The sequence below is a fragment of the Eumetopias jubatus genome, unplaced genomic scaffold, assembly GCF_037043125.1.
Source record: "Eumetopias jubatus isolate StellerSeaLion01/CBP00866 unplaced genomic scaffold, mEumJub1_p1.0 scaffold_7, whole genome shotgun sequence".
In the NCBI taxonomy this organism is placed as follows: Eukaryota; Metazoa; Chordata; class Mammalia; order Carnivora; family Otariidae; genus Eumetopias; species Eumetopias jubatus.
The window spans coordinates 12,800,651-12,816,511 of NW_028274813.1; the positions used below are offsets into that span (position 1 = coordinate 12,800,651).

The 15,861-nt window shown below is 55.9% G+C and overlaps 1 protein-coding gene across 1 annotated transcript in view; it reads left to right on the forward strand.

The window, feature by feature from the left end:
• CCDC88C (coiled-coil and HOOK domain protein 88C) overlaps window positions 1-15,861 on the forward strand; it is a 125,094-nt gene that overhangs the window by 83,090 nt on the left and 26,143 nt on the right. The window contains exons 14-21 of the mRNA XM_028098298.2: window positions 2,289-2,426; window positions 3,461-4,531; window positions 6,764-6,891; window positions 7,969-8,110; window positions 8,939-9,127; window positions 10,724-10,885; window positions 12,102-12,379; window positions 15,357-15,500. Of these exons, the coding sequence (XP_027954099.1) occupies window positions 2,289-2,426; window positions 3,461-4,531; window positions 6,764-6,891; window positions 7,969-8,110; window positions 8,939-9,127; window positions 10,724-10,885; window positions 12,102-12,379; window positions 15,357-15,500 (2,252 nt within the window). The remainder of the gene's footprint in view (window positions 1-2,288; window positions 2,427-3,460; window positions 4,532-6,763; window positions 6,892-7,968; window positions 8,111-8,938; window positions 9,128-10,723; window positions 10,886-12,101; window positions 12,380-15,356; window positions 15,501-15,861) is intronic.

Sequence of the window (15,861 nt, forward strand, 5' to 3'; positions counted from 1 at the left end):
CCTGGTCAAAGGGAGGTGCCACTGTTCCCAGACCGGAGCCATCCTGTGTCCGGTGCCCGGAGCCCTGGGAAGAAGGTCCTCCTGCCTCTTTTCCCGGTCCTGTTCAGCCTGCCCAGGGCCTGGCTGGTTCTCTTCTGACCGGCACGGGTGGTTATGCTTTCTGCCCCACAGCCTGGCACACAACACTGGCGGGATGAGCCCCTCAGCTCACCCTGAATTTCCTTTCCCCAGCCTTGGTCACCTCACTCTGCTCTTCTCTCTGCGGGGTGTGTCTCAGCCACCAGCTGCCGTTTCTTGGTCAGTAGGTGAACCACCAACCCAGCAGAAGCCCACAGGCGACACGGCTTTGACACTGACTTTCATAGAGTAAGGGCGGGCACAGCCTTGGGACAAGTCCTCGCAGCATAGCCACTCTAGGAGGTGTCGGCCAGGGAGGGACAATGGCCAGCCGGGACACAGCGACCTGGAGGCCCAGACTCCCTGGTGCCAGCCTGGCTCTCCCACCATCCCGAGTGTAGCCCAGGCTATAAACTTGCTTAGGTTTGCAGTGTCTGTGGGAACCATCATTCCCCAAAGTTAATATCTGCTCTCTAACTTACGGAACTTCTGTGGACCTTAGAGAAACTGCCTCCCACTCGTGACTGTAACTTTGTGTTGATGTCGTGAGAGTTCATGCCTTGAGCCAAGAGGTAAAGAATCCTTATGTTCAGAGGAAGGAGGGCAACCCTTTGGGGGTGCATGCAGCCCCAGGGCTGAGAGGAAGGTCCCTGGTACCCACGTACTCTGGGAGCCCACAGCCTGAGCCAGGTGCTTAAGGAAGGACAGAAAGCCCTCTCTGGGTTAGCAGGCTGGCGGCCGGCTCACAGCTGAGCCCCATGAGCTCCCCCAGGGTCGCTGCGGTCCCTCGGGGCTGAATAAGAATCGGGGCTCCAGTTCTGTGGCAGAAAGAACCAGAAGGGGAGAGAGCTGACGGTGAGCATCCAGCAGTGATAGATGGGATGTGGGGAAATCATGTCTTCAGACTAGAAGCCTTTCTCTGGAAGAGAAGGGACAGAGGAGTAAAAGGTTAACAGTGAGGTCAGGGGGTGAGCTAGGAAGGCAGGGGGTGCACGCCACAGACCCCCCGACTGTGCACCAGAGCAGGGCTGGGGTGGCCCACTGGCGTGTGTTCTAGCTCTGCTTTATGCTTACTGTAAGGCCCTGAGCGAATCACGTAGCTCCTCTGGCCCCAGAGTCGCCCTCTGTGCCATGATCAGTAATATCTGCCAGCTTACTCTCAGGGAGGTCAGTAACGCTGGCGCACCCGACGCCTGCCAGGTGTGTGAGGAGCGCTCCGTGCTGACAGAAGCTCATGAAGATGGACACTGTTGGTCCCATGTCAGAGAAACTTGCTCGCAGTCCTGTTGCTAGTAGCAAGGGACCAGACTCTGAACTTTTGTTCCTCTCACACCAGTCACTGCCCTTTTCCCAACTCCTGCCCACAGTGAGAAGGAGTTTGGTGTTGGTAGGAAGGGACAGTAGCCCCCTTGAAGCCCTCGTGCTGCAAACAGCAACATGGGCATTGCCTCACCCTGCTGAGTCAGCATCTGCACCTACCACGCTCTCTGGGCGTCGGGCACAATAAAGTGCGAGAACCCCTGAGCTAGGTAGTTCATGTTTGTTAGGAAGCCTGGGTGCTGGTGGGGCCCAGCAGGAGAGCTTGGTGCTCGGGAGGGCTTTGGGTGGTTGACCAGGCAAGATGGAACATGGTCTGGCCTGGGTCAGGCAAATGGGCATGTGGGGGGTGGGGGCACAGGTAGGACGTGGGGACGAACTTACTTGGAGGGCGCAAGAGGAAGGAGCGATGCATCAGAAGAGCGCTCCGAGCAGCTGGGTGAACAGGAGCGTCACCATCCAAGGTGGCAGGTGTGGAGGGGAGGGGAGGGAGGTGGGTGAGTGGGAGGTCCCCGCAGGGCATCCAGCAGTGGTGGCTGCTGGCCGCTGGAGCGTGTGGTCCGACCCTCGTGTAGGTGGACAAGGCCTAAGACGAGAGACCTGGAGGTGGTTGAGAACATGGCAGTGAGGATGAAGAGGGCTTGGTGCCTAGGACCTTCCCCTCCTCCCTGAGCTGGAAGTGCAAGGTGTGCGCTAAGGACTGAGGTCGCTACGGAACACCATCCGGATGTTTTTTCCTTGAGAAGAGACCTAGTAAAGTATTCTGTGAAGCTGACAGGTTTTTGGTTGGTCTTAAAAGGTAGTTCACCTTGTGAATCTGACTTTTGCATGGGCTGGGTCTTTGGGCTCTACAGATTGAGAAGTTACAGACCCAGCTGGAGAGAGAAAAGCAGAGCAACCAAGATTTGGAGACCCTCAGTGAGGAGCTGATCAAAGAGAAGGAACAGCTGCAGAGTGACATGGAGAGCCTGAAGGCTGACAGAGCCAGGCAGGTAGGTGCCTCCAGAACGAACGAATGCTCCCGCCTGCAAGAGGGAGTGTCCAGGACTATGGCCATTTCCTGGTACTGGGTGAATGATACATGAGTTACTGCTTGCCCAGTTACTGCACCTCAAACCAGCAGTTCTCAACCGACCGTGGAGGAACAGGGGGGTCAGATTTCGCCTCCCAGGGGACATCGGCAGGCCTGGTTTTGATTGTCGTAATTTGGAGGAGGAGGAGAGAGAGAAGGTGCTCATGGCATGTGGGTAGAGGTCAGAACTGCTACCAGATGTCCTGCACTGCGCAGGACAGCCCCGCAGGACGAGGAACTAATCCAGCTGCAAATGTCCACCGTGTCCTAGCAGAGAGCCCTGGCCAGCCTCCAGGCTTTATTTGGCTCACACTACGAGAAGTCCCAGGGTGGGCTGCCCAGTCCTGGTGCAGTGGCTCAGGGATGCCAGCCAGAAGGCAGGCTTCTTTCTTCCTGCTCTGCCACCCCCAAGCTGCGGGCAGCAAGAAGGTCATGATGACCAGGGACAGTATCCTGCGGGGTGCCAGGCATGTTAGAGTCACGGAGCTGACACTCGCCCTGAGCCCTGAAGGATGAGGAGTACCCAGGGATGCTGAAGGTCAGTGGGAGGGGCAAGGGGGGAGGATGGTGAGTGTTCAAGGCAGAGGGAAGATCATCTGCAGTGTCTGCTGGGGGAGAGTGGTGTAAGGGGGGAGGCCACAGGTGGATGGGCCCAGGTCATGGGGGTCCTGCCGGCTAGGGTGAAAAGTACCAGGGAAGTCTCTTCTGTTCTTTTGACTCCGAGGGAGAGCTGGGGCTTATGTTTCTGATTCACTGTGGCTGCTGTGGATGTGTTTTGGCTTGAACTAAGGCATGAGTGCCCCTTACCTGGTATCCATACCAGGCCCCTAGGAAGCAGTGGGACGGCTCTGGGTGCTCTCTCGGGGGCCTACACGTTCGTCTCCCAGTTTGGATCCAGATCACTGGATGACATCCCTGCAGCCGCTCTGTCGTGCCCATTCTGTTTCTCTGCAGATCAAGGATCTTGAGCAAGAGAAGGATCATCTCAACCAGGCAGTGTGGTCTCTGCGGGAGAGGTCGCAGGTCAACAGTGAGGCCCGTGCAAAGGACATCGAGAAGGAGAACAAAGCCCTCCACCAGACGGTGACAGAGACCAGCAGCAGACTCAGCAAGCTGGAATTCGAGAAGCAGCAGTTGCACAAGGACTTCGAGCAGGTGAAGGAGAAGGTGGAGCGGGTTGAGGAGCTGGAGAAGGAGCTGCACCGGCTGGAGAAGGAGAACGAGAAGCTGGCCCAGAAAGTGGCCTCCCTGAACACTGCCACCGAGAAGGTGGACGCCCTGGAGCGCGAGAGTCGGGGCCTGGCGCTGGAGAACCGGAAGCTGAGGAAGTCGCTGGACACCCTGCAGAACGTGTCGGTGCAGCTCGAGGGTCTGGAGCGGGACAACAAGCAGCTGGACGAGGAGAACCTGGAGCTGCGCCGGATGGTGGAGACCATGCGCTTCACTGGCGCCAAGATGGCGCAGATCGAGCGGGAGAATGAGGAGCTCGAGCGGGAAAAGGAGGAGCTGAGGAAAAACGTGGAGCTGCTGAAGGCCCTGAGCAAGAAGTCCGAGCGCCTGGAGCTCAGCTACCAGGGTGTGAGCGCCGAGAACCTGCGGCTGCAGCAGACGCTAGAGGGCAGCAACCAGAAGGCCCAGGCCTTGGAACAGGAGCTCAGGGAGCTGGAGGCCGAGAACCAGGCCTTGCAGCGCGACCTGGAGGCCCTCCGGCTCGCCAACAAGCAGCTGGAGGGGTCGGGGAAGGACAGGAAGGCCCTGGAGCAGGAGGTGGCCCAGTTGGAGAAAGACAAGAAGCTGCTGGAGAAGGAGGCCCAGAGGCTGTGGCAGCAGGTGGAGCTCAAGGATGCGGTCTTGGACGACAGTACTGCCAAGCTGTCCGCTGCCGAGAAGGAGAGCCGCGCCCTGGACAAGGAGCTGGCCCGCTGCAGGGACGCGGCCAGCAAGCTGAAGGAGCTGGAGAGGGACAACAGGGACCTCACCAAGCAAGTTACCATGCATACGCGGACGCTGACTACCCTGCGAGAGGTGAGTGGCTGTGGGCAGGGCCCCCCACGGTGAGGGGCTTGGCGGCGCGGGGTTGGCGCCTGGACCCCAAGTCGCACGGGCGTGCTGGGTGGTGCGCCTCCCAAACGGAAGCGGGCCTGTGCGTGTCCTCCCTGATTCTGCACAGGTTGGTGTCTGCAGGGATGAAGAACGAAGGGCACAGCCCCTGTTACGGTCTCCCTGCCCAGAGATAACCACCACTCACGGTGTGGCTCGTTTTGTCCCATCACTTGCAGTGTGCCTTTGTACGTGTACATGCTTGGCATCCTCCTCTGCTGCATCCTAAGCTCTTCTGCTTTTTACTTACTGTACCTTTTACCTTTTCTCATCATAGCAAGTAAGATTTAAGCCGCGGCTTTCTAATGGCTGCAAGGTATTAATCCAGTAGATCCTGTAGATTTACTGCAATTACTTTTTGGACATTTAGGTGGTTTTCCAGTTTTTTTCATTATTTTAAATAACACCGGACATCCTTGCACACACCTCTCTCTGTTTTCAGGCTGTATTCCTGGAAGTGAAACTATAGGATCTAAGAGCATGAATATTTTACTTTATTTTTTGAAGATTTTTTTATTTTTTATTTGACAGAGAGTACAAGCAGGGGGAGCGGCAGGCAGAGGGAGAGGGAGAAGCAGGCTTCCTGCGGAGCAGGGAGCCCGATGTCGGGCTCGATCCCAGGACCCCAGGATCACGACCCGAGCCGAAGCCTGACGCTTAACCATCTGAGCCACCCAGGCACCCTGGGCGTGAACATTTTAAAGTTTCTTGCGAAGTGTATGTCCTCCTTTTTCCCCAGTATTTATGGCATGGGTCGTCTGAGCATTCCTTCAGTATTTGGCGGGGGCAGAGGGGCGGGGGGAGCAGGGAATAAACTGCTTTCAGAACTAACTTGAACATCTGAATGGCCCAGCACGGCATTCGGGTCCTGCGCACGTAGGAGCCCAGCGTGGCTGTTCACGGGCAGCCGTAAATGCAGTGAGTCAGGCTCCTGGCTTCTGCCACCCTGTGGCTCGGCCATCCCATGGCAGCAGCTGGATGAGGGAGAGTGTGAGTGAGAGGGACCACAGTGCCCTGTGCAGAACTCGGTCACACAGCCGCATCTAGCTGCAGGTGAGCCGGGAAAATGTAAGTTAGCTGCGTGCCAGGGAAGAAAAGGGAAGAGATTTGGTGACCACACAGCCGTCTCTGTGTCCTAAAAGGCGTACAGATGATGGTGCAGGCAGATCCGTGTGCTGTCGGGGGGAGACGCAAACCAGGAGTAACCACCCCTGGTCCCTGTCTCTGTGAGCTTCACATTGGTTACACCATGGTCACAGACAACCCCAGAATCGTAGCGGCTCCTCACACCCGTGGCTGACTTCTCACTCACGAGAGTCCAGGTGGACTCCCGGGGACCCTGCCATCTGTGCTGTGACTCTGCAGTTCCCCCCTGCCCCAGCACGGGGCCTGGCCAGTCGCCGTGGCAGGAGAGAGACAGCCGGGAGGTCACACGCGGGCTCTTCTGTGCTGCAGCCGGAAGTGGCCCACGGCACGTCCACCCGCGGCCCACTGGCCAGAACCGCCCACCAACTGCAGGGGGGCTGGGAAATATGGGGGGAGAAGATGGAATGTTTGGCGAGCCCCACTCTGTCACACTGCCACGGCAGGCCTGAGGATTTGGTGGGGGGTCGGCTCTCATGCCGATAGCCGTGGCCCTAGGCAGAGCGCGGTACCTGCCTGGGGAGCTCCCGAGACGTGTGGGAAGAAGGTGGGCCTCCAGGAAGTGACCCACCTGAAGGAGAGCACCCGCTTGTGCAAAGCAAACCAGAACCAGGGCTTAAAGTAACATCCTCTTTCTCCTTGTACTCCTTGCAGAGAATTCACTACAGAAAAAAGTATTTCATTACATTACTCCACTGAAAAGGCAATCCTGTCTGAATCCAGGCCTCCTACTCAAAGGCCAACGTACAGGGTGTTGCAGACACACGTCCTGGACACGTTGCCGTGTAGTCTGGTCACCTTCGGTGCTGGGAAGCTGGGAACGTGTGTCTCTCCCCTGACCTTTGGAGGACATCCCTGGGGTTCACCTGTCCCCGTTGAACTGCCTGCTCAGCCCTCAGGACACCTGAGTCAGCTATGACCCGGGAAGGCAGCTGCTCAGCCTTGAGAAAGGCCTGTGCCAGGCCTTCCCTGCTGGGCTCCCGTCCCAGCCCTGTCCTCTCCCTATCCTGGCAGGACCTGGTGCTGGAGAAGCTCAAGAGCCAGCAGCTGAGCAGCGAGCTGGACAAACTGAGCCAGGGGTTGGAGAAGGTCGGCCTCCACAAGGAGCTACTGCTGCAGGACGAAAGCAGCCATGGCGACACGTGAGCACCTCCCTGCTGGGGTCTGTGGGCTCTCACAGCGCATACCCGTGGCCACACGCTGCACGCCCCCAGCTCCAGAGCTCGGTTCTTTCTGCGCAGCTCGGGGCTGCTTGTCACGTGGTCTCTGGAAAGGGCTGGTGTCCTTTATGGGATGGGGCTTCTTCCTGGAGATTCCCAGGGAGGAGTGAAAGGAGACTCTCTTGTGCAGTGGAAAGGCTTCTTAATTGTTTTAAAATAGATTTTTTAGAGCCAGTTTTAAGTTCAAAGCAAAATTAAGGGAAAGGTACAGAGAGTTCCTGAATGCCCTCTGCCTCCCGCCCCAGGCACAGCCTCCCCCATATCAGATTCTCCCACCAGAGTGGTGCATGTGTTACACTCGATGTGCCCCCACTGACCCATCATCACCCCGAACCCACAGTTGACAGTAGAGTTCACTCCTGATGCTGTACATCCGCGGGTGTTGACACTTGTGTGATGACCTGTATCTACTTACAGGATCCTACAGACTAGTTTCACTGCCCTACACATCCTCTGCCCTCCACCTACCTGTTTGTTTCTCTCCCCTGTCCCCAAAATTTAACCATTGTGATCTTTACCTGCAATTCTTTCCAAAATGATCTCATTTTTCAAGGAAATCCAGTATCATGGACTTCTGCTGGACTTGTAGCTGACAAGATCCACATGACGGATACCGTGACACCCTGTCGGTGTGGCAGAAAGGCCATGCAGACTGACCACTTACCTAGCTCACGCTGCGATCTTGGGCACATTGCTTAACCTTTCTGAGACTCGGTTTCCCCATCTGTGAAATGGCCACAATAATCCCTCCCTAAGACCATGCTTATAAAACTGCAGCAGTCGTGTTTCATTTGAAGGTGTCACGGGTGTGTCTCTGCGGGGAGCCCTGGGGAGGGTTCTGGGTGATGGGTTGTGGCTCGTAAGGTTCTCCTGGGCCAAATGCTGCAGAGTTACAAAGGAAACCGGCTCAGTGGGGGAGACAGGTGTTGGAAGCTGGGAGATTGGGAGCTTGTGGGCAGAAGAGACAGATAAATACTACTGTATATTTGTATTTTTCAGAAAATTCAGTATTTCGGAGAGCAGAAATGAGTCAGCGTTAAAAACAACATTAGCCATGAAAGAAGAAAAGATTGTGTTCTTAGAAGCACAGATGGAAGAGAAAGCCAGCCTGAACCACCAGTTACAGAATGAACTGCAAGTGGTAAGATGTGATCCCTTTCGGGGCCAACTGTGAGTCCCAGCCGTTGAGGTCCCCACTGCACCTTCTCCAGCCCCTCACCTGGGTAGCAGAGGGGCCGCTGGATGCCCGTTTCCTGGAGCAGATGTGCTGACCCACGGGGTTCTGATGGGGGCTACCATCAGAGTCCTATGCACCGGGGCTGGACGGAACCAGAGTGAGTCAGAGGCCTGAGGGCAGAGGAGGCCACATCCAGAGCTATGTTTAGTCTGATAGGCAGGGTCTGGGACACTAATGAGAACACATGTGAGATTGTGAGCATCAGGACCAAGCAGAGGCCTAGAGTCTCCTGGGCACCCTCAAATGGGACGGGCATGGGTGCATAGGGGCTCGGTCAGGATGTCCACTCCTGGCACATACATGCTTTCCAGCTCTTCTTTTTGAAGCACTGGCACATTTCTTGGCTGTGTGATTGAATAAGGAAATCTCAAAAAAAGCAGTTCTCGAGCTGGAAGGGTCTTTATAACATCCCCTGGTCTGTATTCACCAGGCTCGCCTCCGTTTTATGGAGTAGGCAGCTGAGGCTCAGGGAAATGAGAAGACTTGCCAGGGTCATGTGGCTGAAGTTGGGACTGAGGCCGATTTCTGGAAGGATGGGGGAGCGCAGGATGGGTTCTGTGCATTCCTCACAGAGCAAAAGCCGGGTGTTGGGCTCATCCCTAGTGCCGGGTGAGGGTTTAGGGATGCTGAGGAGTCAGATTTGCTGCAGGGCTGTCCTCTAGCCGTGAACAGGGAGCTCTGAGCTGGCCTCTTCCTGCGCCAAGTCCGCTTTCCTGTTCCCACACCCTGCAGCTGAAGACAGAGTGTGAGACCCTCAGGCAGAACCGGGAGGAAGGGAAGCACTTACAGAACTCTTTCAAACACCCTGTGGAGACTTTGGTCACTGGTCACCAGGGGAAGGAGTCCTGGGGGCCCAGCCACAAGGAGGCCACCATGGAGCTGCTCCGAGTGAAGGACCGGGCCATCGAGCTGGAGCGGAATGTGAGTGGGCTGCCCCTGCTGCCTTTGCTCAGAGAGAGGGAGCGAGCGAGCCAGTGTGCCCTATTGATTGTCCCGTTGATAGGCCACCATTTGGGTAAAGGACCCAGGATGCCAGAATCTGCTGAGATTTATCCAGATCTAGTTGAATGCTTTTTTTTTTTTTTTTTAAGATTTTGTTTATTTATTTGACATAGAGCACAAACAGGCGGAGAGGCAGAGGAGAAGCAGGCTCCCTGCTGAGCAAGGAGCCCGATGCGGGACTGGATCCTAGGACCCCAGGATCATGACCTGAGCTGAAGGCAGATGCTTAACTGACTGAGCCACCCAGGCGCCCTTTCTTTAGTTGAATACTTCTTAAGTTGTTCTGGCAAGTCCTACAAGCTCCTTTTCATTGGAGATCTCTTTGCCCTGTCTAGCGGAAAGGGGTGGATTCACGTTTTCCCCACGGCGAATCCGTCTGCCTGCCCATCAAACTTGGCCTGTAGTTTGTACACCAGTCCTCTGTCTCCACAGTGTTTTCCCAGGGGTTGACAAACCATGGCCCGCCGCCTCTTTTTGTCAATAAAGTTTTATTGGACCAGAAACACGCCTTTTGTTTACATACTGTGTGGGGTTGTCTTCCCACCATAGTGGTGGCAGAGGTAACTGGTTGGAATGACACCCACATGCCTGGCAAACACCCAAATTCGATCTGTCCCTTTACAGAAGATGTTTGCCAGTGCATGTTTAATCCCCTGAATTTATTTGACTCTGCCAACAACCTTGTGAAGCAGATAGTGAGGATTTTCACCATTTGACAGCTGAGAAAGCGGAGACAGAGTTTAAGAGACTCGATCCTATGGGGTGCCTGGGTGGCTCAGGTGGTTAAGCATCTGCCTTCAGTTCAGGCCATGATCTCCAGGTCCTGGGATAGAGCCCCATGTCGGGCTCCCAGCTCAATGGGGAGTTTGTCTCTCCCTCTGCCTCTCCCCCTGCTTGTGCTCTCTCTCTCAAATTAAAAAATCTTTAAAAAAAGCAAGAAAGACTTAACCCTACCTCCCATGCTAGCGACAGACAGCACCAGGCTACAGCCCACATGTCCTGGCCCCGTTGGTGGCATATTTTACACAGTAGTCTTTATCGGTCTCATGAAACAACTCATTTATTCTACCTGCTGTCACTCCTGAGCAGGGTGAGGTGTGGTCACAGTCTTTGACTCCCTGTCCAGTGGGAGAAGCTCACAGAAATGCACTCTCGGGGTGTTCAACAGAAAGCATTAAACAGAGGCATTAAAGAGAGAAGAGATGCCTTGGCTTTAACCCCAGCTCACCTTGGCCTTGCACTCAGATGCTCAGGTTGGAAGCAGTGTCCCCATTACGTGCATGCATTTCTGTCTGGAAAGCACATACCAAAAAAAGTAGTTCTCTCCTCCTACCCCTACAATTCTGTTGGTCGTCTTTTCCAAGAGAGAAACATGTTACTTCTCTTAACCTGTGGACTCTGGCTTTAGACCCCAAAGTGTCAACTCTTCAAGGTTCTTTACAGCCCCCGTGCCTGGGACCGGTGAGCATTGACCGAGCTGGTGTCTGATGGGCCTTCTGCTTCTGCCTCTCCTAGAATGCGGCCCTGCAGGCTGAGAAGCAGCTGCTCAAGGAACAGCTACAGCACTTGGAGACCCAGAACGTGGCTTTCAGCACTCAGATCCTGACGCTGCAGAAGCAGAGCGCCTTCCTGCAGGAGCACAACACCACACTGCAGACCCAGACGGCCAAGCTGCAGGTGAGCGCTGTGCCTCGGGCCCTGGTAGGGGGCGGTGGCGGGGGGGGGGGGTTTCTCTGCGTCTCCTGGAGACCAGCCCCAGCATGCTGGCTCCTCAGGAAGCCAGGCTACGCATGGGAGGATGTGCAGTTTTGTTTTGTGTTTCATAGGCTTATTGGAAACGGGGGTGCCTAGCCTCAGGATCTTTGAAGGTAGTTCTGGTGTGTAGCTGTTTCCATGACTGAGCGTGTGAGGGCAGGGCTGGGGACTCGGTTTCTCTGCTTTGCCTTGTAGGGTTGCCTGTTTCCCAGGTCTGTTCCTTGAGATTTTACTAGGAATGTCTTGGAAAAGAGATCCTGGGCTCAGATACATTGAGCTCAACAGAGTTAACCAGGTTCATTTACTATAAAACCTGGCAGAGCCTTTTTTTAAGCTGATGGGAATTTTGAATCTCCATGAGGGAAGTAGGGGAGGAAGTGGCTGCCAGGCTGTTGGGAGCTTCTAGCAAAACTCACGTCCCGTGCCATCTATTTGAGGATGTTGGTTTTTATTTACAGTTAACAGATTGTGGGGAAATGAATTAATCCTTCGTTAATGCTGTTTGTGAGAAAAGTGTTTGAAAATGTGCAACGTGGGTCAGGACAGTAAACAGGAAACTATTTGGCAAAGCGGCTGTGGTTGGTTCTATTAAAATAACAGACTAGGAGACTGGTTCATGGTTTTGGTGGTGGTGGTGGTGGTGGTGGTGGTGGTGGTTATGCCTTTGTCTGGTTTTGCAGTTGGTCATTCTGGCCCCACAGTGAATTAGGCAGTGCTCCCTGCTCGGTTTTCTGATGGTTTGGGATGTTGTTGGGCGGTGGTTCTGTAAACATCCGTTAGGTGAGGGTGGCTGGTGGTGGTGTTCACGTGTTCTCTATCGTTACTGATTTTCTACTTGTCCTAGAAATAGATGTTTTGAAAGTGGTCAAAGAGGGCGCCCCAGGAGCTTCTCCTGAGAAAGGACGTAATTTGCCCCAAAAGGTCACCATTGGGGAGGGGTGCAGGACAGAGCCCCGTGTGACGGTCTGATGAGCCTCTTCCCAGAGCAGTTCCTGCAGTTGAGAGAGAGCCATCTTGGCGGCGGGGTGTCGCCTGCCCTGAAGGTCCCTGGGGTCTTGGTGTCCACCTCCGGTGTTGGCGCGGTCGCCGCGCGTGGGGATGCTGGGTCTGTGAGGCAGCCTCTTTTCCCTCTCGGCAGGTGGAGAACTCCACTCTGAGCTCCCAGAGCGCCGCGCTCACCGCGCAGTACACGCTGCTCCAGAACCAGCAGACGGCCAAGGAGAGCGAGAACGAGACCCTGCAGCGGCAGCAGGAGCGGCTGACGGCAGCCTACGAGGCCCTGCTGCAGGACCACGAGCACCTGGCCGCGCTGCACGAGCGCCAGTCCTCGGAGTACGAGGCTCTCATCCACCAGCACAGCTGCCTCAAGACGCTGCATCGCAACCTGGAGCTGGAGCACAAGGAGCTCCGTGAGAGGTGCGTGTGGGCGTCTGGGGCACCCCTGGGGCTCGCATCCCTGCCCGGGAGCCTTCCCCGCCTTCCCACGTTGTCCGGGGATCCCCGAACTTTCCCGAAGGGAGATAAAATCGGGAGTCACGCTCAGCGGTTGAGAGTGTGTGCAGTTGGAGCCTGAGTGACAGGAGAGTCCCTCTGTGGAGAAGGCGGTGCCACGGCGAATCCCTGCTTCCCTGAGGACCCCCGCCACCTCCCTCCTCCTCTCCAGATCGGGCATAAGGAGGACGTCCACCACCACCACGGCCAGTCCACTGTGACGTGCTTACTTGGGCTTCCCGGGCCTTGGTTTCCCTATCCAGCTGTGGGACGCTGGCTTTCCAGCCTTCAATTGTGGCAGCTTTTGAATATATAGAAAGCAAACAGAACAGTAGAGTGAAACCCCCAGGTCGGTTTCAGCCATACCCCTCTCTCTCCACCTGCCTGCCTTCCTTTCGTTTTTTAATTTAAAATTTGCATACGTTGAAATGGCCAGATCTTCACTTGTGTGCTCTTGACAAATCCAGGCTCGTGGGTGTCTAGTAAGTTCGGTCAGCTCAGGTTGCCTGAGCTCCTGCCCCGGGCAGGCCCCTGATGGCCCCTGGCCCCCCAGGCAGCTGTGGCAGGACCCGGAGTCTGGTGGGAGGGGGAGGGATGGTGTACACCTGACTTGGACACAGGAGGGAGCCGTGTCTCTGCAAAGGGGCTCGGGCATACGGCTCAGGCGCAGCGTAGGAGGGAGTGATTTACCCATGTCCTGTGCCTGTCAGGTGTCCCTGCAGGTGGCCTTTCCCTTGGCTCATCTGGATCACTGGGCCGGCAGAGCGCTGTGAGGGCGTCTGATGAGGCCGAGGGCACGGCGGGGGGGGGTGATGTTCATTAATTCACTCACCCACTGCTTCCTTTTTGCCTCTGTCTGGGCTCCTCTACCTGCTTTACCCACCCAGATCTCCTTCCTTCAGGGGCTGTTGAGGCACCTGCTCCTAGGAAGCCAAAATCAGTATCTTCTGCATCCAGGCATCTCCATCTCCGCCCTTCTCCAGAGCCTGTCCCAGGTTCATGCGACACGTAGCATGTACTATGTGCATGATGCTGTGTCTGGACGTGGCAGGGGTCCTCTCCAGTTGGCTCAGGAAGTGGAGCAAACAGCATTCACTGAGCTCTGAAACGAGCTCCATGCCCACCACTCACCAGGCCACCTACGTGTCTTACAGTAACATCCTCTTATATGTTAGGATACCGCCTCATGATATTCTTAGTGTCTGTTTAGAAGGGGGAGGGTTTTGCAGGTGGAATGTGGACCAGCTTGAGGGAGGAGTTGAGCGTTGTTTTCCGTCTTGTTCCTGGTCAAAACAGTGGGCTGAACTACTGTGGTACTTGAATTTTCAAGTTGGTGGGACAGATGTCTGGAGGCCCCTTTGGTCTGTCTGCAGCAGGGCTGTGGGTTTGGAAATGTAGGTACCTGGAACACAGTGGTGATGGCTCTGTATTCACTTTATTTGACACTTAAATTAGATGCTCATTTCCTAATCCCCTTCATAAATATTTGCTGAGTGCCATGCCTCATACCTGGGACTCGCTGGTGAGCGAGACACACAGTTTCTGTCCTGCACTTGGGTGGTTACTAGTGGTTACAGTTATCCCTGGTCAGTGGGCTTTTCTAAGACATTACAGTAGGGAAGCAGGATTTGGGGAACCCCAATCATTTGCCCGTGGCCCTCATTTGTCAAACCTGGATGACTTGACACCACCTGAAAAGCTAGACAGGACCTCCACTTCCAGCTGTACACCTGTCCACATTGGGGCAGCCTCCGCCCTGTGGCTAAAGACCGCATGAAAGTTTGTCCTTGAACAGCTGCCAGAGCACGTTTCTGAGTTTGACTCCCCGACAAGTCCTGGCTCCAGTCAGACGGTTCGAGTGCGGCCTGCTGTGGGGGTGGGGGGCCAGGGGTGGAGGTGTGCAGACCGGTTGGGCACCCTGGTCCTACTGTCTATGAGTGTGAACAGCTCAGACAAGGAAGGGGGTCTGGAAAAGAGGGTTTCCCTGAACGGGGACAGCTGAAAGGTGGTTCGGCAGTCACTGCCTTGGACTTGAGGGAGATCGTGAGTCCTGTGTGGACACGGATGTTTCCAGCAGGCAGGAGGGACAGCCCGGGCTGGTCAGGAGCTCATCCTCCTGTGCTCTGCTGCCCTCCAGAGCCGGCTGTGCAGTAACCACGGAGACGGGGGCTGGAGAAGGAGAGAAAAGTCTAAGCAGAGGGGGAAGAGGGAGGGCTGTGGTTGGGGCTCCTGAGAAGGGGGGGTGTGCACGTGTGTGTGTGTGTGTGGACGGACACACACATGCGCACGTGCATGCATGAAAAACTGGCCTCTGGCAATTGCGAGGCCCCCTCCAGGCAAGCCTCTGTCCCCGCAACCAGGACAGACCAAGAACAAGGAGACTCAGTTCTCAAGGGGAGGAGGGGGGAGGGCCTACCCAGCCCCCAGTGAAGAGGGATTAACTGCTGTGTGTGGTGGAATTCGCCTGTTTATTTTGTGGTTTCTTTTAGATCTGTTTGTGCTTAGTGAACCACCTAGTAATATATTTATAACTCCCCAAGTGAAGGGCTCCAAGTGCAGAAAACAGAGTCTTGGTGTGCCCAGGTGGCCAAGGGAGGGAGGGCTGCTTTGGCAGGGAATCCAAGGGACCTTGGAGACTTGTCGGGTGGGAAGAGGAGGACTCTGCTGTGGGGCTAGAGGAGACCCCTGGCCCAGACAGCTCTCCCAGCCTCCATTCTCCGGTTCTTCTGCCCTGCCTCTCGCCCCGTCTGTTCCCTGCCCCGTCCCCCTCCACTTTGCAAAGAGAAGCCGCCAGAGGAACCCCATTTTCTATGGGAGGCTTCATAGTCTTCCAGGGAGTTCGCTCACTGGAGGAAAAGAAGGCCCCAGGCAAGCTCCGAGCGGGTGTGTTCCCCTCCAACAGGCATGACGGCATGCTGAAGCGCAAGGCAGAGCTGGATGAGCTGGAGAAGGTTTTAAACGCCGAGAGGGAGGCTCTGCAGCAGGAGCAGAGGACGGGCGCCATGGCCGTGGGTGAGAACCAGCGGCTGCGGGGCGAGCTGGACAGGTAAGCACCGGGAATCCCACCCGGCCCCGTGCAGGACGGCCGCCGTCTGGGATCTCCTGTGGGCCAGCCCAGCCCCACTGCAAGAAGGCCCGCAGAATCCCCTGGCAGTCGTGTGTTTTTACAAACCCTGTTGTGTTCATAGCTGGGGGGCACAGGCTCAGAGGGGCCTCTCACCGGTGGCTGGGATGGAAGGACCCAAGGGACCCCTGGAGACGGCGCCTTGTATCCAGCATGGACCCTCCTCTGATGCTGGCCACACGGGCGATCTCATGAAGGACACACTGTTGATCCACATTATTCACACATTCTCTATTCGTGAATTCACCTGCTTGCTAAAATCGCCTATTTGCTAAAATCATCC